At 37.4% G+C, this 25343-nt stretch overlaps 1 protein-coding gene across 5 annotated transcripts in view; it reads right to left on the bottom strand.

The window, feature by feature from the left end:
• Nucleotides 1-2086: 2086 nt before the first annotated feature.
• UPF2 (UPF2 regulator of nonsense mediated mRNA decay) overlaps nt 2087-25343 on the bottom strand; it is a 68530-nt gene continuing 45273 nt past the window's right edge. For 3 of the 5 annotated variants that reach the window (XM_075143459.1, XM_075143441.1, XM_075143450.1), the window contains 7 exons: nt 24203-24342; nt 22273-22377; nt 21236-21334; nt 20323-20490; nt 15015-15156; nt 11127-11247; nt 2087-3380 (listed from right to left, as the gene is read on the bottom strand). In XM_075143459.1, coding sequence (XP_074999560.1) covers nt 3371-3380; nt 11127-11247; nt 15015-15156; nt 20323-20490; nt 21236-21334; nt 22273-22377; nt 24203-24342 — 785 coding nt within the window. In that variant the 3' untranslated portion in view covers nt 2087-3370. Of the gene's footprint in view, nt 3381-11126; nt 11248-11494; nt 11659-15014; nt 15157-20322; nt 20491-21235; nt 21335-22272; nt 22378-23989; nt 24126-24202; nt 24343-25343 lie in introns of those variants that run through there. The other 2 variants (XM_075143468.1, XM_075143478.1) reach the window with 2 other exon arrangements.

A 25343-nucleotide genomic window follows, 5' to 3' on the forward strand; every position in this document is an offset into this window, starting at 1 on the left:
GATGCCACCGCCTGACTTCGGCATGATTTCCCCAGTGACCTGTCACACCTGCGGGTCACTGTACTGTAGGAAAAGAGGAGCAATGCTATTAGACATAACTTCATTAATTAAAATAAACATCCTGTAACCTGGATAAAGCAGCAATATTCATAGATAACAGACAAGCACTGATCAAAATACAGGTTATTCCCCTGTTCCTGTATCAAAACCAGGCTGCTCACCTGACCATTTTAATTAAATATTCATTCAAGGAAGACAAACCGTTATTCTAATGACATAAAATGAAAGGAAGCCGTGCAATCCCCATGGCAACAAATTGTACGGGAATCAGGTGGCAAAACTGCTCTGGAAGCAGCGGGACAGCATCCAGCCACACCACCAGGTCTAGCAAACGGAAAAGCAAAGAATAAATAGGATCCAAACATTTTTTTTCCGCTGTTTATGTTCAACCCTGATGGTTTCACTCAGAATGATTTTTGACATGAGATTTTTATTCATTCAGAAGAGTTTATTTTAAAATTAAACTTCAAAAGGTTTCACCAATTGATGTCAGCCTGAAGTAAGGGAAAGCTCCAGCTGACCCCAAACTATTTTCAGCAAATAATTTTGTAAGAATATTTCCATTGATCCAAATTCCATCCAAATTCCATCCAAGGCATTAGATTGACAGATACCAAACAAAGCTAATGTGAATTCACGTTTTATTTTTATGCAGTTATTCAATTTGGATAAACTAAATGCCTTTGAAACTACGCAGCATGTTGAGAAAAGGAAGTTGACTTTAGTTTGAACCACAATTAGATGCTTAATTTGCTATTAGGAATTGGTAGGCATTTTTCATCAGGGAGTGGAAATTAGATTTAACCAGTGGATACGGTCATATTGCTGTAGAAGACATTCCTGGAGGAGCTCAGGGTTACAAATTTGATTAATAAATGCACCCACAAATTGTATGTGGGGAAAAAAATGATACGAGAAGAAACACACAGGCTGTTTAAACACAAGACTTGAAACAAAGACCTGGTCTTCCTACAACGTACTGCTCCTCGGGGGGCACGGGCGTCCCACAGCCACGGCACGGAAGGTGTGAGCACAGAGACGCTTTGCAAAAGGTGGGGTTGGGTGACCGCACACATTCCGGATACTTGCCTCCTTACAAGATGAGATCGAAGTCCTGCAGAAATCTAGAAAAAAGACATCTACATGCGATGTTATAAAAACTTACAGCCACGCTCCGCAAACTGGAAGTTGTCCGCCACCAGCCTGGCCAGCGACGTCCTCGGGGAAGCTGTGCTGTAATCATTCCAGCACTCCTCAACCCCCGACTGTCCTTGCAGCACGTGAATGGAAGGCGCAGACCTAAAGCTGCCCTTGCAGGTTTTCCACTCTCAACGCTCGATTCTGTGACTGAAGAACAGAATCTTTGTAACTTTGTAGTAACTTTCAATGTAACTTTGAGTAGGTACATGGTAAAAACCTTGACTTCTCTCCACAGCATCGCTGCCAAGCTTATGCATTTTAAAATTCACTGTAGCTGCTTGAGCTAGCAGTATAACTAGCCAAAGTAGAAGGCTGCTGTCTTTATTTCAGGACTGCCCGGTGACAGGAACAGAAACATTATTTGACCACAATTTCACTTATGTTTTCAAGCAAATTGTCACCAAGAGGGGTTCTGCTCCTCTCTGGTGTTGGTCCAGGTATGGACCCGCACAGCGTTTCACCCTGTCACGTGTTAGGGCATGAATGAGATGCCAATGCAACGAGCTACGAGAGGGAACTTACTATTAATCTAGCCAAAATCAGCTTAACTTAACTCAGATTAAATTAAATGCATACGACAGCTTACGTTGTGTGAAATGATGATCTCAGTTTCACAACTCCTTGCTAAACAGTAAGAAAATCTTGCATTTACTAGGTGTGATTCAAGTGTGTTTCTTGGGGCAGGAATCCTCCTGCTTTGGTAAAATGCCATCTATTTTAATGTTGTTTGTACCAAGCGCTGTCCCAGCTACAGCCCCGATATACCACAAACTCTTCAAAACATCATTTCAGAAGAACAAAGTCAATGTAAAGAGACGGACACCAATTCTAAATTACAACACTTTATTGCAGCATTGGCAAAGGTCAGATTTCTGAAGCTGGTGAAGATCGGGCGGCATTTCTGTATGAAATGTTACAATTTTACAAGTCTCTCTCCCTACATGCAGAAACCAAAAACAGTGGTAAAAAGGATTTTAAAAGAGCTAGAAAAAAGAATTAGTAGTAACATACAGATGAGCTCCTTAACTCAATTAACAACCTCTACCTGAAAGCAAACAAAAAACTATGCTAATAAATAACAGATTGTCAGAAACAGACCAAGAAACCTCATTTCTACTTAGAAAAAAATAAAAATTCTACTTGTTTCCAGACTTAAATCTTTTTTTTTTGTTTTTAAACTTTTTTTTTTTGTTTCAATAGACACAGAGGCTTATCAACCCATGAAGATCAACAAAATATTGGGATCCACCCCTTGACATCCTCCTGTTATGCTGACTGGCACATTTTGGTTTTCAATGATACATACAATGGGCTCAACCATATCCCTGTCCTTAGGCTGGTGTCAGGCTGTTCCAAGCAGTACGAGTCAACACCCTGTGTTAAATCAACTTCACGTTCTATTTTAAACCTTAACAGACATTTTACCTCCTTGGCTCTTGAGTTTTTCACCCCTCCCACCCCCTCTTTCTTGCTCATCTGGCAGCAAAAGGCTGTTCCTTAACCAAAAACTTTCTCGTTGAGGAGTGTTTGATACGAAGTTATCCTACTTGTCAGGGTTTTCTTTCAGATTTCACCATTTGCTCTACATTTTTCTACTGTAGATTTACAGCCCCCAAAGAATATCCTTCCAACGCAAAGTGCTCGATTCGGAGATAATGTAACTTGCGTCAAGTTTGGAACTTCGTTCTCCCACATACTGAGCTGTCAAAGACCTTTTCCGTTCCAGTGTAATCCATCTGAATTTCAGGTTGATCTTTCCTTTCACCAAGCTGCTCACTGGTCAAGTTAACCATCTGATTCATTTACTTCTGCTCTTATGAGAAAATTAACCCTCAACGCGGTTCCCATAACAAAAAGCTTTTTTTTTTTTTAATTTTTTTTTTTTGGTAGGCCATGACTGGAAGCTTCCACTTGTTCTGTGTGGGGTTGAGGGGGAAGAGAGGAGGCTGTTGTTTCTGCCCCACGGCCCCAGCCTGTCCCAGGTTTCGATTCTGAACGCTCTAGACTGACATGCTGAGATGTGTCCACTGCTCTCATTTAATCGCTGGAGGACTCCACTATCCACAACATCAGAGATACAGGACCTAATGAAATGACACTTGCTGCTGGATCAACGTCTCCTAAGAAAAGAAAGGAAAAAATAAATATGAGATATCCAATACTGTACGGGTTAGCAACCAGTAGAATCAACTGCTAGTGATTTTGGTATTCTTTTAGCCCCTACATATTAAAGTTACTTATTTCTATTATCTGCACAAATTTTTCAAAAGACCACATCAGACAAAAGAAGGTAGATAACACACAATTTCAGCAGACAAGGCTAAAATTGTTCAGAAATAGACAGCTGCCTTATCTCCCAGATGAGAACCTGAACTACTGGAGTGCACAGTTGATTTGTGAATTTGTTGCAATACAAGTTATTTTAAAGAGTTTTCATCTTTTTGTGCAGTTTCTTAACGTTTAGAAGTACTGCAGAAATGTCTAGAGTCAAATAATTGTTCAGAACATTTTTAGAGTCGACAGTTGTATTAAAATCTTCGATCATCCCTTGTTCATGAAAAACATGTCTCTACCCAGAAAAAGTCACATTTGATTCTTTTAAGAACGTAAATATGCATTGAGAATTTACACCAATTTGCAGGCATGTGATTCAACAAGAGCAGAGTAATCTATCAGTAATGCTAATCTAGTGTCACTAACTTCAGCACAACTGTCAGTTACTGTATCCGGGCTGGTTTTCAGTTGATTTCTAGACTGCAAATTAAAATCTAGTAGTACAAAGCAAAGTAAAAATTAGACGTTTACAATTACAAGAAAGCTCCAGGGCTACACACCCCAGTCTCACCATGTAAACAAAACCGTTCATGTTTCTTTACATTAGTGTATAAACCTCAAGCATTTGTTGAACAGTAATGTAATCTAAACCTAGTTTTTATTGAAAACCTTGCAAGGAAAGTGTTACAAGTACGTTAACTGGAATAGTAACTTCTGCATTTCCTGTAACAGATAAAGCTTTCACAGTAATTCTGTATTCTTATGTATTGCTTTGCTTTGTTATCCAGTATTTGTGTATTTTATTTGAACACACTGTGTATTTTTGTCGGAAGTACTGAGCTGATGCAGCACTAGAACTTACTGCAGTATTGCTTCTATTACTTGGTTTTAACCATCTTTTAGCATTACGTAATATAATATTCCAATTCTTTGTGGCACACTCGATATCAGGAACATTGGCTTTGTGGTTGCAAAAGAAAGGAACTTTGATTTTAATACATTTAGTAAAATGAGATTTCACTTGCAGAACGCTACAACTTCAAACATCAATGAATTGCAGAATCGTGCTTTTACCTCTCCAGCTTCCTTTAAAAAATAATTCCACTGTTGATGGGGAGGGAAGGAGAACGGCCAGGACTAGCTGCATGTATCTAACTTTGTAAAAATTACTCTCATCCAAAACAGCAGCTGCCATGGCATGCTGGCAGCAGATAAGGCAGAGTAAATAGAGTTTCAAAGGATTAGGGCGAGATGCTGCTGGTAAAAAATCTTAGTCTTTCCAAAAACAAGTATTTCACATGACATTTCTCTCCAAATTAGTAAACTTGATCCAAACCTATATTTGGCAAGGTCAAACTCTGTACATAGCTGTAATTAAAGACATCTTGAACTGTATGTGTAAAACGAGTAAGTTTTTTGCAACCTACTCCCCCACCTCCCTTCCCTGCAGTTATTAATTTGTATAAAAATCTTATAGTCATCTTTTCAATACCACTGCATAAGTATTAATACTGCCTAAATACTCCATGTGATAGAGAAACACACAGATAAACTTTTACCTCACCATGGCTGGAGTAGAAAACCAGAACTTGTAAAAAGGCACAGAAACACTACACCATAGTATAGCTAGGAAATAATCGCAAATCCATTGCACATGTGAAGTTGGCAGAATTCAAGTCAGCAAGACAACCTTATGGCTTTAGTTGAAACATGCCCAGGAGAATGCATGTGACTTATGAAATCAAGTCTTTTTTGCACACTGTTGACATTACAAGATCACAAAAAATTCTTATTATTTCTTAACACGTGAGATCTTTGAGATGAAGTTGCACACTTTTCCCTAAGGACTTTCATGTCCTACACCAACCCACAATGTTTTATGTATTTCTGGAGTAATGTATGTGTTCACAAATTTCAGGCACCTTCCTCCTCCTGCAAACACCTCCTCTCAAACCTCACTTGCTGCTTTGCTTTTCATGACTAATCTCAGCTTTGGTGCTCTCTGTTCTCTCTCTCTCCTAATCACATTAACCAAAAACAGGAACATGAAATAGAAACACAATGAACACCTGAAATGTATTTTTTTTGTTTTAAACATAATGCTCTTTCATGAACAGTTCTTTTCTTTGTGTGCCTTATTCTGCTGAACACATTTTCCTGCTTTCAGATGCATGAGCTTTAGGGGGGGAGGACAGTTCTTAAAGAGGAAAACAGCCTCTGAAGTTCAGACTCCTGCTCTGAACTGTTGCCTGCATGAACAGCACAGATAACTCACGGAGACTAATCTTTGCTTTCTGCTCTCCTCCCACAAAACTGCCCTTTGAGAATAAACAGTGTGTGCGCATTCCCGTGTACTGGCAAGAGAAGAAAAATACTGGAGAGTACTAACTTAAGTCCTGGGAAACTTAAATTCAAGTACCTGTCACGCCACCGTCAGCTTCTTTCCTGTCTCATAGATCATCCAAGGAATTGGACAAAACATCACTTGTCTTCCACACGGGAGTGTGTAAGGGTGCTCACGTATCAAACCGTGACTTGATTCCACAGTAATGAATGCAGTAACAGAGATTACAGACATACTGTACCGTAATATGGGCTGGAGAGAAATTTCAACAAATGTAAAGGTGTTTAGACTTATTCTAAACACATTACTACTGCTGGTGCGACTAAGTTCTCAACAGCAAAATTGGAAATTACATTCTATAATTTTGTATTGAAAAAATGTAGCACTGGATTTTAAATAGCTGCTATCAATTTAGCCGTGCAGGAATATATTCTCTGGAACAATCATATTTCAGAGTGTGTGTTTCTGGACTAATGAAATACTAAGGTGCCCTGGTCATTTCCTAAAAAATCTGAATTATCAACTTCCACATTGTGAACATCACAGATTCAAATAATCCACAAAAGCTAGACTCACCTAAGTAAGAGAATCTTAAGTTGTGCAAGTTATTTTATATTCTCATCTGTTCAACAAAAATAAAATACTCTGACAAAATCAAATCAAAGTCATAGCATGCAAAGTAGGCTATTATCAGGAAGGTGTTTTCAGGATTGGTAGTTAGTTTCCAGAGGGCCACAAAGCTGCAGGGGGTTTTGTTTGGTTTGTTATTATTATTAATTTATATTGAAACAACTTTTTAAAAGAGTCTTTATAAGTGAGTATGCTAATAAATAAAATCTTGCCTTCCTTTCCCTCTAAACTATAACTGTGATCAGGTATCTCGTCACCTTTGCTATATGGGTTAGCCTCAGAGCTACATTTGCAGAGCCCAACAAGCACCATGTTGCCGAGAGAAAAAGCTGAGGACCTCACTTTTTTTTTTTCTGTTCAATTCTAGTGCAGTCCACCAAAAAACCCTGCAGGATTTGGAAACCCCTCCTTCAAGTTCCTACCCTAGGCTTTCCTCCCATAAAACAGCTGAAAAGGGAGGTTGGAATTTCTCTGCTGAGTTTGAATGGCTTTCACGGAAAGCTACACTACCATGTGTATGTAATTAGGGAAAAGGATGTAGTACAGGATTAAGAATGACGACTGAGAAAAGGTCAAGATTAAAATACTGACGAAAAAGATGGTAAAGAATAAGGTGAACTGAGCTAGCACACAATTAAATAGAGCACTGAGGTTTTTTATGGTATCTAGAATGTGAAGATGGGAGCCATTTCATCATAAAAATCTCTGTAGCAAGAACAAAATATTACTGCTAAAGTGATGACACCTCATTTTTTTTTAAAAGAATACAAGAGATCATTGAAATGACAACTAAAGATTTCAAAAGCTGCGTGATCTACCAGGCGATAGATTTGTCAGTTCAAGACAGCGCCACGCCAACACCCAAGAGTTTGTCTAGTTTGAGACAATGACAGTCTACGACAATCAGCTAGACTGAGGCTAACAGAGAAATTGGATTTAGGCTGCCCAAGACTCCTGGTATATGTCAACAAGAAGTGAATTCAAGGCTTCCAAGTATAATATTGGTCAATACATCCACTATGTAGCGGGTGAAGTATGAAGTGTGCTTGTCCAGTAGCCGAAACAGGAAATCACATTAAATTCCCATTTTTCCTTATTATCTATACTCTGATTTTTCAGCATTAATGAAGTACTTTTTATTACGAGAATATTTAACTAATAAAATACTAGCATCCTGTTATTACCTTTATGCTTGATTTTTCTTTATTAAATGGGTATTAACAGAAATAAGAGTCAGATGCAAATAGGAGACCTGAAATTACCAATTAACTTGAATATGATTTAGTTTGTCAGCTTACGTCTGCATCCCAATAGGCCTTTTCACACAGAGGGGTCCTCTTTCTTTACTATACTTTCAAAACAGCAGTGAGTTTTGAGGTTACTGCTTTTAATAAGGAGAGGTTTAACAAGCTAAGAAACTCCTTGGTAAGGCTCGCTTCTCTATAGTCAAATTTCTCACTGCAATTCTTTTTTCTTTCTTGGTAATCAATGTTTTTAAATAGATTTCATAAAATGTGGTTATTTACAATTCACTTTATAAGCAAGCCATTTAATGGATCTCAATCCTCTTTAAACAAAGGAAGTGAGAGGCTGTTCTCCAAAACTGTAAAAGAATATTTTCATGATAATCCCATCACCGAAAAAAACTACTGTTATAAATTTTGTGTTTCCTGAAGGTATCAGTTTAACAGCTTGATAGCCAAAGTCCTCTTTTAATACACAAATGCTACAGAACTGGAGGCAAGAGTGAAAACTGTTGCCTTCCCAGTTCTGCTGAAGCAGATCAAGGAACCCTACTTTTAATGGAGTCACAGTAAGTTATCTTTAAGGCCAGTCAGCCTTAAATGTACGAGTCCCAAAAAGAATCTCCTCCTTGCAGGATTAGCAGGCCTTAAAACCTGAGGCTATACAAGCAGGCGATTATAAACAAACAGCAATAAACTCCAATTTTTGATCCAGCATTTTGCACACGCTAAATAATAAGAGGTCTGACAAAGCCCGTCAATCTCACCGGATTTAATTCAATACAGAAAAAGGACATTAATAGATAACAAAGTAAACACTGCAAAAGTTTTCTCTCTTGTTTTTTAACAAAATGCATGCTGTACAGCCCCAGCCTGTTCCCCATTCTTCCATTTACTGTGGGTTCATCACAGGCAAAGAAGGCAACACATTTATGGGTGTTTTGGGGTTTTTTGGTTTGTTTTGGTTTAGCACCCAGTTAGACCAAAACAGAATCACAGAAAAATTTAGGTTCCAAGGGCCCCCTGGAGGTCACCTAGTCCGCATCCTGCTGTGACAGCAGGGCTAATTGCAAAGGCCAAAAACATTCAAGAGAACCCAGTGCTGCCTTCATTAATTTTTGAATCATCCATTATGATGGGTAGATTTGGATTTAACTTTCTAAAAGATGTTTGAAACACGGTGCTTAGGACACGTTTAGCAACACAAAAATAAAGGTAAAAACACCACATCAATTTCTCTACTCTTAACACTACTTGAAACGCAAGAAAGTCCTCATCCCAACCTTAGCTATCAGAATCTGTCAGACTGTACATTACAGTGGAATCGACCAGGAGATTTACTTGCTCAGATTACCCCTAACCTCAGGTAATTTAAAATAAAAAGCTGCATACCTTAAAGAAAATAACATCCATTATTTCCAATAAAGTTGAGTTACTATTGCAAGAAAATAACGTATCAGTCTTCTTCATATACAAAGAAGAAACAACGCAACACAGCTCACTCATCATGTAAATGATAACATCTGTAATTATACAAATTGGTTCTATCATGTAGGAAAGTGAAAACTTCTCCAAACAGATACCAAAATTAATAGTTCAGCTCCTACTTGCTCCCAGCAAATAGGAAGATACTCTAGGGTCCTCAGAGTCCATGGGGTAACTTCTGAACTAAAACATGAGGGTGGTCTGGGCAGAGAGACTGCAGTTCACCCTTCAAAGTCAGAAGACAATCTTCAGTATATCCTATAAATCAGAAGCTCTAAAAATGTACGTGACAGAATCTATACCACAAGTGGTAAGCCATTGGTGGACCCACAGTCTCCAATAAATAAATCTCTGCTAAAGTATCTTTCAGTTGGGCCTAAGAAAAGTAACATTCCCTTACTACAGGCTAAGATGGCTCAACTGATGCATGACTGCAAGCCTGAGCATTGCACTATACAACAAATAAAATATGCCTGCTAAAACAAACTTCCTGGTCCCTGCTCTAAGGAGCTTACAGATTAAAAGGAACAAAGAGTAAATTACATAATACAAAACTACATCAGAACTGCAAGCGCACGGCACAGCTATTTGAACAAGCAAACACTACTTAAACTGTTCGCTGGACAATGTCTGACCTAGTTTACAGTGAAGTCCTAAATTGTATTTTCCCTAAAACACTTGAAAATAAAAAGCTTTAAAGAGAAATGCATTTTAAAAAATCTGCAAGTATCACATCTACTGGTCTGGCTGCTGTATTTAAAGAATAACTGCAGTGTGCTCCTCATACAGGTTGCAAGGCATTTGGGAAAGATGACCAGAAGAAGAGAAGACTATAGTTATTTATGATACATCTGCAAGTATTATGGTAATTCAGTGCAACTGAATAGTTTGTATTTCTATGACAGTATTAGGCCACAGTGGTATGAAAAAACTGAATGGACAGCACTGCTCATTTTATTGAGTTACATCTGGTTAATTTTTTAAAAAAATATTTATTTTAAATTGCAGTCTGTTTTCAAAAAAGAGGGGTTTTTTTGTACAAGCAGTATCTGTATAGGGGTCTCAGTGGAGTGAGTGATCATCAGGAAGTTATAAAATGACTACAAAAATGTACCAGAAAAGTTGGCAATGTTGGCATAACACAGGATTAACACATTACGTTAACTTACTTGTAGCTTACAAAGACAGACCCATTAGTAGGTAAACTCTCCCTTCCCAGTTGCTGCTCCTATCTATCCGCCTCCCAAATTAACTTGCAAAGAAAAGAAACATGAAAACAGTTTGCGTTTCACCTGAAACTCTGTCTATTCAAATTTGTGCTGCAGGGTTAATTTAATGGTTTAGTCGCAAGCTTACTCCGAGTGAGAAAAGACACACTGAGATATATTAAAGCTGCAGAATGACTATTAGGCAACCTGGAACGACTCTTGTCATGTTAATACTGGTTTTGGTATGCTCTTGCACTCCATAAATCAAAGGTTCTCCTCCCCCCTCCCCACCTTTCCTATGTTTACTTTCCATTCAGGGCTTCAAGTACAGAGGTACAGCTCTCAAATTCACCAAACTGAAAAAGCACAATGGGAATTTCTCTAGATACTAAAAAAATATCTTCTCCCCCCTCTCACTGAGAAAGCAGACTTGCATCTTTTCCCCTATAAAAAGAGGCTCAGATTCTACCAGCCATTTCACAACTGAAAAAAAATCCTCAGACATATTTACAGACACTGTGTTAGAAGCACAAAACACTGCTCAGTATTTTAACAGAACGCTTTAGAATGGAAACTACTAACAAATGCACTTGCACTACACAGATCATTATCTGTTTCAATTATGAAGGTAATTACTTGCCTAGAACCAGAATTACCACATTTAAAGGAAGATTGTCCTACCTCCCACCAGTTTTAAAGATTAGATCTGCATTAGGTGCTCCCTTCGGATGCTGGTAACGAGGCCGCCGTTCACGATTAGTATTCGCTGGAGCTGGACGCTGTGCCAGAGACTGCAACATTTCTATAATTTCATACAGAAAAAAAAGTTAAATACATTTTCTATGCATCTTTTTAAAGAGGAATTTACACAAGCACACTTCACTGCCATGTAGTAAAAAAAACCAAAAACCGAAAAACCTTATTTACACTTCGCTATATTTTAGGGTTAACACTCCTCAAGTTATTCCACAACAGGTAATTTTTTAAAAGTTACTAAATTGCATAGACAGCTTTGACAAATCCAAGCTACTCCATAATACGAACTTGCATTTCCAGATGTTCTTACAGAAGGAACTGCCAGCAAAGGTTTTCATCACAGGTGCTTAAGGAAGGGGCTGTGACCTTTTCTTTCTAAACATACCAGCCACCATTTTCTTCATCAATGATCAAGGACAAAGGTTCACAGCAGTATGAGAAGCCACATTAAACTGCCCTGAAATAGTAACAACCAGACAATGTTGCTGCCAATTAAAGACTCAGCCAGAAACCTGTCCTAAAATTAGGCTTTGAGAAGTCAGGTATTTAAGCCTAAGCTCGCCATAATAGGATCCTTCACAGAGAAGACAGGCACCTGAAGAGGGTGACTCAGCTGACCTACATTACACCAGCTGTCTCATAGATGGCATTTTTCACTTTATGATCAGTGGGAAGAAATAGGTGATGCAGAAAGAAACCTACACTACCCAGTTTAGCCCTGGACATCCAACTTTTGGACAGTTTAAGCGAGGTAGAAGTATCAGTGTTTTGGCATTTGGTAAAGCTTCATTTCGGAAATTTCATTTCATTTTTGTTATGATAAAAAGATGGTTCTTTACCAGTCTAAGTTAGTGGTTATTAAGTACTCAATATAATTGCAAACACATCATAGGGACCCTCCACATAACCTCTGCCCATATGTTAATGCATCTAATGGAAAGTATTTCTGACAGTCCACCTGTGCAAGAATCTACATTACTCAGCAAACAGACAGATGGAATAAATGAAGGGGAAAAGTGGAATAAGCTGTTAAACAGATTATGTTTGAAAGTCTGCTCTGTCTGGTTCTCTAGTCTCTGGTAATCTCATTGGAGACACATACCCATCATCTGCTAGAAACAAACTTCCACTGCTCTCACGATGACTTGCACAAGGCAAAAGAGAGAGACTCTAATGAGATTCTCCTGCCATTTACAAAATGCACATGAAGCTTTCAGTAAGTTATCCACCCAATCTTTAAGGAACTGGCAAACTATGAATGATTTAATATACAATATTGGTGTCAACAGTTAATAAACCATCTATTCACGTTCTATATATTCCCCTATCAACACCTGGAAAAGGCAAAGAAAGCCATTCAACACACGGACAGTCCATTTTTGTAAACGTCGTGAAATAACATCCTTCAAAACAATTCTGTATGCCAGGAGAGATCTCTGTTGGCAGTGACGAGACCCGGGAAGAAAATAAGAAGAGATTATGGTACATTGCCAGCCAGGTGCTAGAAGTAAGCAATGAACAAGCAAGTACGTGCATGCCTGTCTCTTCCGTTCTCCACACTGTAGGTGAAAGAAAATATTGGGGTTTGTGAAAAGTCAGTAACTGACAACTTGAGTAATGGAGAAGGTAACAGAAGGAAGAAACGGCAAGTGAGCACAATGAAGATTGAAGGCCTGTCACCCATCTTTGGTTTTAGTGAAGAAAAAAAGAACGTACACAGAAAAATACTAGTGTATTAAAACTAGAGTCACCCAGTTCCTAATATTTCTTTAAATTAAAAATGTTTGTAATACTTTGTAAACATTGCTGAAGTATTAAATAATTATCTGATACTACTTTGAAGTACATTGGTGAATTTTCATCTATTAGCTACCCTGTGCAGATGAAAAAAACCAAATGTATGTGCAAATGTTAGGACAACCCTGAGGCATTCTTCCAGAAATTGAGACTTCTTCCTCCCTTGGTAACTTCAAAGCTTGACACAGAAATTTAAAACCAACTCTTTCTTTCAATGTACGTACATACCAACTTGTTACAGGCAAGCTGACTCTTCAAAAGTAACAATCAACTGCACACAATCTAAATAAAAAATAGTTCCAGAGAGGAATGTAATTTGGCCTGTTTAATTTAACCTGATTAAAAGGTCTTTTTTACTTTGGTTTTACTGTATATATTACCCAGGTTAATAACAAAGAATCAACAGCTGTTTTAAAAATGGATGTCACTTATGGCATCCATTAAGTGGATGTTGTTTCTTCTGTGTTGATTTTCCTCCTATATAATGCTTTATACACAGTACTTCGAAAAACTATGAGAAAGTTAAAAAAAATTGCCTATTACTGGTTATCAATTGGTATCACTTGTCTGATTAATTTCTCTTGGACAAAATCAATGTGATCCTTTTTTGGATAAGAAACACAATTGCTCACAATAAAATCCTAGATTAAACAGACTGATTTTAAAGATACCAATGAAGTCATATGACAAAGCATAAAACCCCAAATGCCCTGACCAGTAAAAATATCAGAAATATCATTAATGAGGAAAAACCCACAAAAAGACTGAGAAAAACACTTAGATGTCTAATTCTGGAGTCTACTGTTTCTCTTCCTTTTTCATAAGTGGGCTTTTTTAAGCTGATTAAGATGTTTAATACTAAGAATATATTGTATTACCATTTCAGAGCTCTGTAGACACTCACTTTGGAAAAATACTCCCTTTTTACTATTACAAATTTAGGTCTTGTACTATCAAAGTTCTTAAAGGAGTGTTAGATTCCATAGTGGTTTTAGAATTAGAGCTGCTTTAATTTAGATTTCCCATTTCTTGATGAATAATGACCTTTCACTAAATACCTTAAATGAGATTTCCTGCTAATTAACTACTTATACTGTGATTACCACCAGACTGCAACATCTTTACAAAAAAATAGAGCAAGAACTTTGGAGATGTTAAATGGAAATACTAACATAAGAACCGAATACCATCAGTTTTATTGGTCTGGCTTGTTTACTATGAGTAAGCCAAGGAAAGTTGAGTCTGAAAAAAAAAAACCCAAACCAAAAAACCCGAAACAAACCACCCAACAACCAAACGTATCAAATGCACCAGTTTAGGAGCTCTATGATCTGTTGTATTAACTGTTTGCTTCAATCTGTCCAGGTTCTAAAATGCCTGACTTACCTACCTTTAAAAAACAAATTAGATCATATAATTTGGATGAAACCTTCCTTCTGTTAATATATTCTTACACTCCAGATTTGTAGCACTCCTAGAACCTTTAGCTATTTGAAGCTGAGGTGACAGTTTTATTTCTCAGGTGAAGGTTACCTCTTAGTATTTGCAAGTCTTAACAAGACTGATGAAGATTCTAAATACTATTAATATCTAAAATACTTATTAATATCTAAAAAGCAGAATTTAAGTTGCACAGAATTAATTCCTCTTGTATCCAACTCAACTGTCTTGCAGTAATAGAGACAATGCCACAAACATCAAGATTAATTTTGCGTTATCTTATTTTTAAGGAAACCATCTCAGTTCTTCCCCTTTCCCAAAATAAATGGAAATGGTGAGATTTGAGGCCTGCTTGAAAACTCCCTTTCATGGAAGAGTTATAAAAACTTCTTCAAGCACAAAGACCAGCAAGTAAATAATGAGTGACTGAAACTAAAATACAGGTTTCCCACAAAGTATTGCAAATCAATATAAATATTCAGAACTTGAACTGCTAATTATCACAAATAATATTTTCTTGTAGATCCACAAAAGTTCCTCTGAAAATAAAAATTAAATACTTGGTGATTTTCTTACCCTGGTAGTCCTCTTGTTCTTGCCGTTCATTGATATCCAAAGTAAGCTTTTTCATCCTCATTCTCTCCTCCTGTTCAGCTTGCTGTTGGTTCCAATGGTTTGCAGCAAGTTGGGAAGACATTGGTACATTTAGGATCTTAAACTGCAAATGAAAATAAGTTTTTAAGTACCCATCACAGAAAAAAATCAACCACAAAACAATCCAAAATGCAGAAGGGTTATGGTTATTTCTAGGTTATTGTGATGAGATACTTTCTACAGAAGTTTCTACTGGAAAGTGTGTTGTTTGTTGGTTTTGTTTGTTTGTTTGTTTTTAAACTCTATTTCACATAAGGAAGCATGAGAAAATACAAGATATTCAGACCTCCTAAAGACAAAGAGAACATACAAAAAAGGCTGACGTACTGCGAAGGCAAAAGACTATTACGCACAGTATTTACAGCAACAAAATTGATTAACTTCCACCAGGAACACATAGCTATATGCTTTATTCCTTATTTTCATACAAGCAGATATCCTCACAGTGAATTACACTGGTCTTGAGATAAAAGCACCATAGCTGCCTCAGAAAGCTGCATCTTCCTCCAGAGGTCTCTACCTTCCAAAGAGATGAAGCCCCTATGTAGAATTTCTACTATTATCCCTTGTGATAACAGAGGAGAAAAGTTCCAAGCATTTCAGGTATCTTCTGGCATTCCTTGGCTGGTACTTTTCCTCTTGCGAATCATGCTAGCTCCACAGTGCTTCTTATTAGTCTGGAGACAACTCTGGTGTCAAATTTAATCTTTTCCACCTCCCCCACACCCAAACATCCACACTACACATTCAACACATTATCTGATTTGCCATAAACTACATTAAAGGTAAGCTTGGTACTACTCCTACAGAAGTACCCTCTCTCTGAAAAATACAGCTGAGATTTTCAGCGAGGCACAGGGAAGATGCTTTCTTCTTCCCCAGACTCAGAACATCCAAGTTTTTATTTCCACAGAAAATTTTTTTACAACTGTTCCAAAACAGAGAAGTGATTCTTAATCTTATCTGCAACTGAAACAATAGTTTTCAGAAACCCCTTAATGCTAAAGTTTGTGAACATATTTAGAAAAATTTCACTTCCTCCTTCAACTGCACATCCATTAGAAATAAATATTTCTGTGCTGTAAGTAGGGTAATGCATTTAAGGATAATCACTCAATATTCCACGAACTACTCTGAATCCTGCTGCTTGTTCTTGTCATCTGAGATCTATTTCCACAGAAACAGAAGCAGAGCAAATTTCCAAGAGTTCTTTTCTGCTACCCTGTCAAAAGCTGCAGACAGAAAGATACATTATCAAAACCTCTGTTCAGAAGGTAGATAGTAAAAGCAAAACCCTCCCTGCATGTGGTTAGTATTTAATGCGATAATTACTAAGAAATCTCAAGGTATCTATTAGACAGTAGTGCCCCACTAGCAGATGATGAATGATGAGTGTGAGAAGACACCAAGTACTCAGATGCAGCATTCAAAAATAAACTGTGTTTGAAGCAGTTAAGACAGACTCTTGCAAAGACTTGAGAAAAACCTGGGTACAGTGAAACCCTATCAACTAGAAGATTTATTCAGATGAAACAAATCAGGCAAAAGATTTTTTTTTGGGGGGGAAGGGAGGGTAATAGCATATTACATTGAACATAAATACAAGCTTGTTATTAAGGTGTGCAGGGAAGAATAAAAATGGAAGTTCTTGAAATTCCAACAGAAAAGTAAGCTTTAGTTACTTATTGCTGAGCAGACTATGCATGTTCCCAGATATTGACAAATGAGCTTTATGCAAACCACACCAATAACTAACCCATTAGCAGCATTTCACAATAAAAAAATCATTCCTTAGCTTCACCATTAAGCTCATCATCCATCTTAATATGTCCTTTAGATTTTGTCTGTTCTATGGATTTATCACCTTAATGGGATTGGTAAGTGTTTTTAGACAGGATGCTTAAAGTAGAAAAAAGAAAACTGAAATATAGAAGGGTGCAAACGAAAGAAACAGATTGTCATGGTTTAACCCCAGTCGGCAACCACGCCCCACACAGCCACTCGCTCACCCTCTGCCCCGGTGGGATGGGGGAGAGAATCTGAAGAGCAAAAGTAAGAAAACTTGTGGGTTGAGATAAGAACAGTTTAGTAATTGAAAATAAAATAAAATAAAAATTTTAAAAATTGTAGTGAAAAGGAAAACAAGAGAGAGGGGGGGGAACAAAACCCAGGAAAACAAAAAAACCAACAGACTGGTAATTAACAAAATATCACTGAGTCACTATCTCAAGGCAATCAGACAGTTGCCATCTGAAATCAAATCACTAATGACAATTACTAAAGGATATGATGATTAATGAGCAAACAAAACATTTGTGATTTGCAAACACTGAAGAGATATCAAAAACGTCTTATAAAAATCTGTGAGATGGGGACAGAACATAAGGACTTCACTTAGAAGATGGCAAACTGAAAAAAGATCAAAAGTAATCATTCAGAAGACTAGATTACAGATTTCATAAAAACGTCACTGAGATAAAGAACTTCACATTCAAGGACAGACTTGACCATTCCATGGATATTACCGTTCTTTTATGGAACCTTGCTAAAAATCTTTCAAATGAAAGGAAATCTTTTGTCTTAGTTATTAACCAAATTTCTTGACACTACGTAACTTTCTTTTTACTGTCTAAATCTCACCTTAGTTCACACCTATCTGGCATAAAACTTCTTGGACAGTTTCAAAAACATCAAATGGCATTAGACAGACCTCAGCTCTGATCCCTTATGATGGCAATATTTCTTTATTTCCCCTTGCTCTCTCGTGGCTTGTGGATAAATCATGATGCCATAGTCTAATTTCCAATAACCATGTTCAGTTCTACTGCTACTAGTTTTGTAAGTTTTGTCATACAACTTCTTTGCTACAGCTGATGGGTAGAAAAACCCAGTCATCTATTGCAAGACACTGGTCTACCCAATAGCCTTGCTATTGCCTGTTTTTGTAAATCACAGTGTGACAAAAAAGGATAAAATATGGCATCCTTGTTACTATCAGCCTGCAATGACTATTAATTCAGGTTGTATGCTGCTGGTAAATTGCAGTCAGTTGTTCTTGTGTTGCTTCAAAAAAATAGTTGTCAATGCTGTGCTAAAATCTGGCTGAACACTGACATATGAACTGAGTACTTAGTGACTGGACCTCAACTACCAAATACTAACCTCCGGAAGGAAGCACAGCACGTTCCATTTTCGTCAGTAAGTACTTCCTTATAGTGAAGATTTCTAGTTTCAGCAGCACCACTGACAAAAACCACAGAGACCAAACCACTTGCTAACATAGCACGCGATTAGGTTGACGTCGTAGGGAGGTGGTGATGCTTATCATTCCAGTGACTGTGCAGGCAAGAAGTTACTTACAGCCTTCCAGGTTGTCTGCAAACTCCTTTTGACTGTTTTTAAAAAGCTGAAAGTTTACAGCTATAACTTAACAGTAAAGTATGCATCCATCACTTCAAAACTCTGTGCGCATTCTGCTCATGCAGATTTAAAATAAAGTACTGTAAGAAGGAATAATTATTTTCTTTTCAACTCCACCTCTTCTTTCCTGCTTGTTTTTCTATTAAAACTGACTACTAAGACTTTTTTTTTTCTGAATACAGAATTGTGGACAAAGAAGCCTTTCATTGACTCAAGAACTGAAGTAGTCTATAAAGCAACTGTTTTCTACATTTCTAGAAACATTGAGAGGAGTTTTGGCAGGAAGAGCCTACTCCCAAAAGCAAATATTGGGGGAGGAGCAGGGAAAGCTCCTGAACAAGTTCCGCTTTCTTTTTCAAGCCACACGTCGGCAATATTTTCCCATCACACAGAATATGAAGATCTTAAATTCTCGGTAACTGCAGATACTCCCAGTAAATTATCCTGAAAAAGCTAAACACCATTTTCTTTCAATGGAATTCCCTTAAATCCCTCTCAGCCCAATGACAACAGTTACAACTCCCCACTCAAAACTTCTGTAGAACTTTGTATACAACATTCAAGTTCCAGGAAAACAGAATAACCAAACAAATGTAGTAAGGAAAACAGTTAATCATCACTACTAAATGCAAGCACCTATGTGCCCACTCAAACAGGTATCACCTCTTAATTTTCAGAGCACTTACATAGCACAGCATTTTCTTAACAGGCTTAAAGATGGATTGGGAATCGCACACACTCACTACTTCAAGGGCTTTCTGAAAACAGACCTCACTTCCTACACAGATTTTTAAAGTGTCTTTCACATGGAAGAAAAGAAAGATTCTACTTCAGCTTTTTGCACCTCAACTGTTACACTACTGTCACAATTCAGGTAACAGAAGTCAAAACAAAGTAATGGCATGGATGACATAGATCTAAATACTTGAAAGACACAGATGCATGGAATGAAACAATGCCTTGGTTTTGCTTTCCACAAAAAGTCACTAGAGTCATTCACTTTCATCATCAATTTATACAACCAAAATGAAAAGGTTTCTTTAAAGGACCTAAACCATGACGAGAAATGCATGTGGAATGTGTTAGGTATTGATTTGTATACCATGCATTTGCTGACGCAAGAAAATTCAAACATACACTGGAGAAAAGAGCCAAGACAAATGTATAGCTTGGCTGCATGAAGCAAGAGGTTTATTTGTTTTATCAACATGATTTCTATTTCAGTTTCTCCGAGAGATTCACTCAGTGCATTCTGGAAAAGTCCCCTAAAAAAGCCTTAAGAGATAACGACTTTTTTTGACGTTGAACAAATTCAACCAAGTGGCAGTTACTTAGGAAATGGAATTTAGCAAACACCATATATCTTGATTTGAAGCTGAATGTGTTTTCAGAAAAAGCTGTAGAATCTTGAATATTCTGGAATATTCCTTCTCCTTTTCTTTTCTACTCCTTTTAACTTCCAGTGCCAGTACACCAACTGCAAGCATTCATCTCCAACAACTATGTTTAAAATACACATAAAATGTACCACTGTCCCACTGGTGTGATTATGAAATGTAATTATTAACAGTATAAACAGTATAATTTAACTACAGAATTTTCCTACATGATTTCTATTAACCAAGAATTCCAGGAAACTACATACGGTATTTTCTATTTATCAAAATTAAGATGCCTGCATCCTAATCTGATAAAAAGGATGAAGAAACAAAAAATTCTGTGACTTCAAAAGTCAGAGTGTGACTTTCCGAAAAGTGAAAGGATTTTATTTATTTATTTAAGCAATATCTATAGCTTACGTGAACCTTACCTGCTGTTTGTTGCCTTTTCGTGTTAACATGACAAATGGCATTGTGTCTCCAGACTCTGACTCTCCTTCCCCACCTCCAAGTGGAGGGCCCTTCTTGAGCTGACTTTTGAGATGTAGAGGAATAGCAACATCCAACTGATGTACTTTAACAGATTCACCACTCCGTTGCTATCAAAAAAAGTAAATTCTATAAATGATCACATGCTAAAAATGTCAGTCTGGCAACGTTCATATTTTCACAACTGAGAAAAGTTTTAACCTTCCAAGAAAACAGAGTAATATATAAATAAATGTATTAGGCTTTATTACATTTTCCTTTGATTTCCTTGCTTATGAAGAAGAAAGTTACAGGGACAAAATGCTTCAAATTTCAAAGGAATTTTTGATAACTTAACCTTGTAAGGAAAGAAATCTAAAGACTTGATTAAACACACTTGAGAATGGACATTCTACATTCAAGATTTTTTTGCAGCGTATTATTAATGTATTCCTCATACAGGGCTTCAATACTCAATACTGAAATATTTACCAGATGTGACAAAAAATACAGGACTTAATGGTTATGTATATTTAAATGCAGTTACATTTTAAACATATTAAAACCTAGGCTTGGATAGTCTAGGATAAAGTCAGAAGCATTGCATAGTATCTGATGCAGTTATTATTCATCCAATAAAATATCTGTCAGTATGTCATATGTTTATTGGGCAAACAATACAATTAACAACTATTTTACTAAAAGCTACTTATCCAAACATGTCAATTGCAGAGAAGAGGCCACAACTAAGAAAAAAAAAAAATCCATGTTCTTTAGTATGGTAAGCTATGCATTAATCTTTTATTTACTTAAAAAAAAAATTAAATACAGTTAGCTGTACAGCAAATTACATATTAAGAAAATAAACATTTATACCTGAAGGTTTTCCAACATCATTTTATCCAATGCCTGAATGAAGTCCTCATCTTCTGCACAAGGGACATGCTTAAGTCCTCCTCCTTTAATCATTACTTCCTAATGCAATGGGAAAAAAACCTATTACATTAGATCCAGAAATATGAATATTCAGTCTAGAAATAAGGGGAAAAATATCCTTATTGCTTCCATATCATACATAATCAAAAGCTTAAAAAATAAATTGTTAAAGAAAAAAAGTTTTCAGCCTGGATTTTTTTCTTGAAGAAATATTTTCTTACGTTTTTGCATCGATTATTACGAAGGCTGGCCACTCATTCTGACATACTAGCGTATGTGTACACATGCACATGTACACATTCTAGATATGGCAACAATACAAGGAAAAGTCTCTATCCCCACACCACGCCTAATTTAACTATTTTTTCCATTAAATCCATAAAGTTAGCTGGTCTTTTCAAGATTAATACTATCCTTCAGTATTTGGAAAGCACAACATGACAACAAAAATGTTTGAAGTCAGTACCCCAACACATTGTTCTATAATGACCATTACTTTCCTTACTCTGTATCTGCAATTCAGCCTCAACCGGATGGGTTCTTTTGCTACAGATGTTATAATCTGCCAATCCCAAATCTGTATTTTAGGAATTTTGCACTTCTTGGTTTGTGTCCTTTCCAGTTTTGAGATCTAGTGCAGAGTAACTAGTTTATCTTGTTGTACTATATCAGTTTGCTACCATTGCTGGCACTGCAAAACCATCATTTATGCAATCTTTTCTAGTCCAGCTACCTGTGAAAGTGCTCGGTCCTGTGAAAACATGTTGTCGTAAAATTGACGGCATAAGTATTTTCAGAAAGTGATAATGAAGTTTGCAAATACAAAAATAAGCTCCAAAATATATTTGAAAGAACAGCAGGGAGTGTTCTTGCCATGTTTTCCCAAATATGTTATGAGCAGCATTGGCAAAAATCATTCAGTAAAGAAAACCAAAGATGCAAAAGTCAATTCACTTATCTAAAGTAACAATACATACTGTATTCTCCTCATCGGTTTCATTTTCCTTATTGGAGTCTGTAAGATAATCCGTGTTTTCTTCCTCCTCTTCTTCACCTTCTTCTTCCTCATTGTCAGAGCCCTCCTGAAATATTCAGTTTAAAATTTGAGAATAGAGTAACTTCTGACTGTTTTAAAACAAAAAAGACTGCTTGCATCTGATCCCTCATACACATTTTCTGCACCTTTCCTACCCTCTCCCCATCCAAACCTGTTTAGTTCAGTTCAGTCGTAGTAAATTTGTTTGTTATGTTTTGTATTTAATGTTTCAGTCTGAACTCACTCAGCTTTATCCGACATCTTCACAAACATACAGCAGAAAACTGGGAGTAGTGGCTGATACACCAGATGGTTGTGCTGCCACTCAGAGGGAACTCAACAAGCTGGAGAATGGACTGACAAGAACTCATGAAGTTCAGCGAAGGGAAATGCAAAGTCCTACACCTGAGGAGCAATAACCCCATTCACTAGTACGGGCTGGAGGCTGCCCATCTGGAAAGCAGCTCAGCAAAGAAGGACCTGGGGTCCTGGCGGACAGCAAACTAACCAAGAACCAGCAATGCACCCTTGCAGCAAAGGCAGCTGACTGCATCCTGGGCTGCATTAGGAAAAAGTGTTGTTGACACGTCAAAGGAGGTGATCCTGCCTGCCTGCTCAGCACTGGCAAGACACATCTGGAGTACTGTGCCCAGCTCTGGGTTCCCCAGTACAAGACAGATATGGACACACTGGAGCAAGTCCAGCAATAGGCTGTGAAGATGATAGGGACTAGAGCACCTGTCATAGGAGGAGATGGCATCGTTTAGTCTGGGGAACAGAAGGCTCAGGGTGGGGTGGGAGACCTCAATGTGTATAAATACCTGAAGGGAGGGAGCAAAGAAGAGTGAGTCGGACTCTTCTCCTCAGTGGTGCCCAGGGACAGACCCAGAGATACAAGTTGAAAAATTTAATTTAAACGTAAGAAAAAAAGCCTTCCTTACTGTGATGGTATTTAAACATTGGAACAGAAAGGTTGTGGAGCCTCCATCCTTGGAGATATTCAAAACTTGATTGCCTCGGGCAACCTGCTGTAGATTACCCTGCTTTGAGCAAGAGAGGGTGGACAAGAAGATCTCCAGAGGTCCCTTCCCCACCTCCCAACCATTTATGATTCTAACGATATTATTAATTTGTGGGTAAAGGCACAAACCCAGCCAAACTTCAGGAACTTCAATGCTGAAAAGCACAGACTGAAAGAAAGCTTACTAGTAAACCAAGCAACCCAAGCATAAGGAGAAACAGTGTTTCTTATTTCCTTGATGAACTCATTTTCTCATAACACTACCATTATCATGTCAACTTTGCTGTGTCATAGTGACAAGTTTGAATTTCTATGTACGTGTCTTTTTTTATTGGCTCCACCATTTTTGATTCAAAAGATTATTGGCACAGTAAACAAGGAAGGTTGTTATGCTCCATAAATCTTTTATTTATTCATATTATACAGGCAAACTCTGAACACCTGTTATTTTTCCTACACGACTGCTTTGACATCTAGTCAATACATTTGCTTCTACAACAGAGAATTATCTGAAAGTGTTTTCATGCCAAAAAACTGAAGGCATCTTTTCTAACGCTCCGAGGCTGCACTTGAACCTATGAGGATGTTGAGAAGCAGCACATACCCTGAGCAAAGTTGTCAGGTTCAAGCTTCTGCCGTAATTTCTCTGGAATAAGCCTCCGACACTGTATTCAGTTTTCCATATGTAGAAAACTGGGATGGAAATATCCTCAAAATCCTGACTGGGTTGTGCATACCCACATTTCACCTGTTAACTCTGTGACATAGAAGGGCTTCAGAAAGTAATGAGTAATCAGAGTATTGATTACTCATTCTTTTTATGCGAGGTAAGGTAAATGATTAAGTTCACCTCTTCTTCTGGCTCATTTACTTCACTTTCATTTCCAGATTGTTCCTCTGTCTCTGCTCCACCTTCCTCCTCCTCTTCATCCTCTTCCAGATTCTCTCCTTCTGTTATGGAATCTTTGGAATCTTTGTCATTCACAATTCCTGAAATTTGGAAAAAGAGAAAGAATTAGAACAAGGAACTAGAACAGAATTAGAACATTAGAACAAACCACTCAAGTTATACGTGGAAGATCACTTCAAAAGTCCATTGTCACTGAACATTAAAACTTCCAATGGGTCATAATATTCCACTTCTGAATGAAATATTTTCTATATAGTTACCTTACTCGTAAAGGGTAATAATTTCCCTGTCAGAAAAAGGAGGAAAACATGGGGAATGTTTAAAATCTCCCACAGAACAGCAATCAAGAAGCTGCACTGTGCAAACTGCTTCAAAATATCCTCAAGCTAAACATGCAACCTTACTGAAACATGCACTGAAACATGAGTACTAAATTACAGATGCTCTACAAAACCAGCAGAACCCAGAAGACATCAAGCCTCTGCAGTCTTAGTTCCAGTACTTCGCACTACTGTCAATTAACAGTTTTGAAACAACTATTTTCTGAGCCTGTAATAAACCTTTCTGACCCTTTTCTAACACTCCGAGGCTGCACTTGAACCTATGAGGATGTAGGTGCCTATATAAAGTCTTTAGGAAATCAGAGTCTCTTCCGAAAGTATTATCGAGCGTGCTCATCCTACCTGCAGACAGGACTGACAGTTCTTTCACTGTGTTTTAGTTCATTTTGCAGTTTTCCTCACTGACTTGCTTGCCACCTCTATCCCTCAAGACATTTTAGTTTACTCCGTGTGTAAGGTATCAAGCATAGCTCCCTAAACCTCTGCTTTCTTTCAATAAGATATCCTTCAATGTAATACCCTTATCTGTATCATTCCCACAGTAGTGAAAAATTGCTTCAGTGTCCAATGTAGTCTTAGATATAGATTTCAAGCAGAATTGTTCTCAGAGAAAATATTTAAGAATTGAGCATGGTTCTGATTCAGGAAAAAATGAAGATCTGTTTTTAGAGAACAGCTATTGCAAAAATTAAGTCATCTAATGCAAAAAAGGACAAACTTCCAGCATACACTATTGTTCT

The sequence above is a fragment of the Calonectris borealis genome, chromosome 1 (assembly GCF_964195595.1).
Source record: "Calonectris borealis chromosome 1, bCalBor7.hap1.2, whole genome shotgun sequence".
Lineage (NCBI taxonomy): Eukaryota > Metazoa > Chordata > Aves > Procellariiformes > Procellariidae > Calonectris > Calonectris borealis.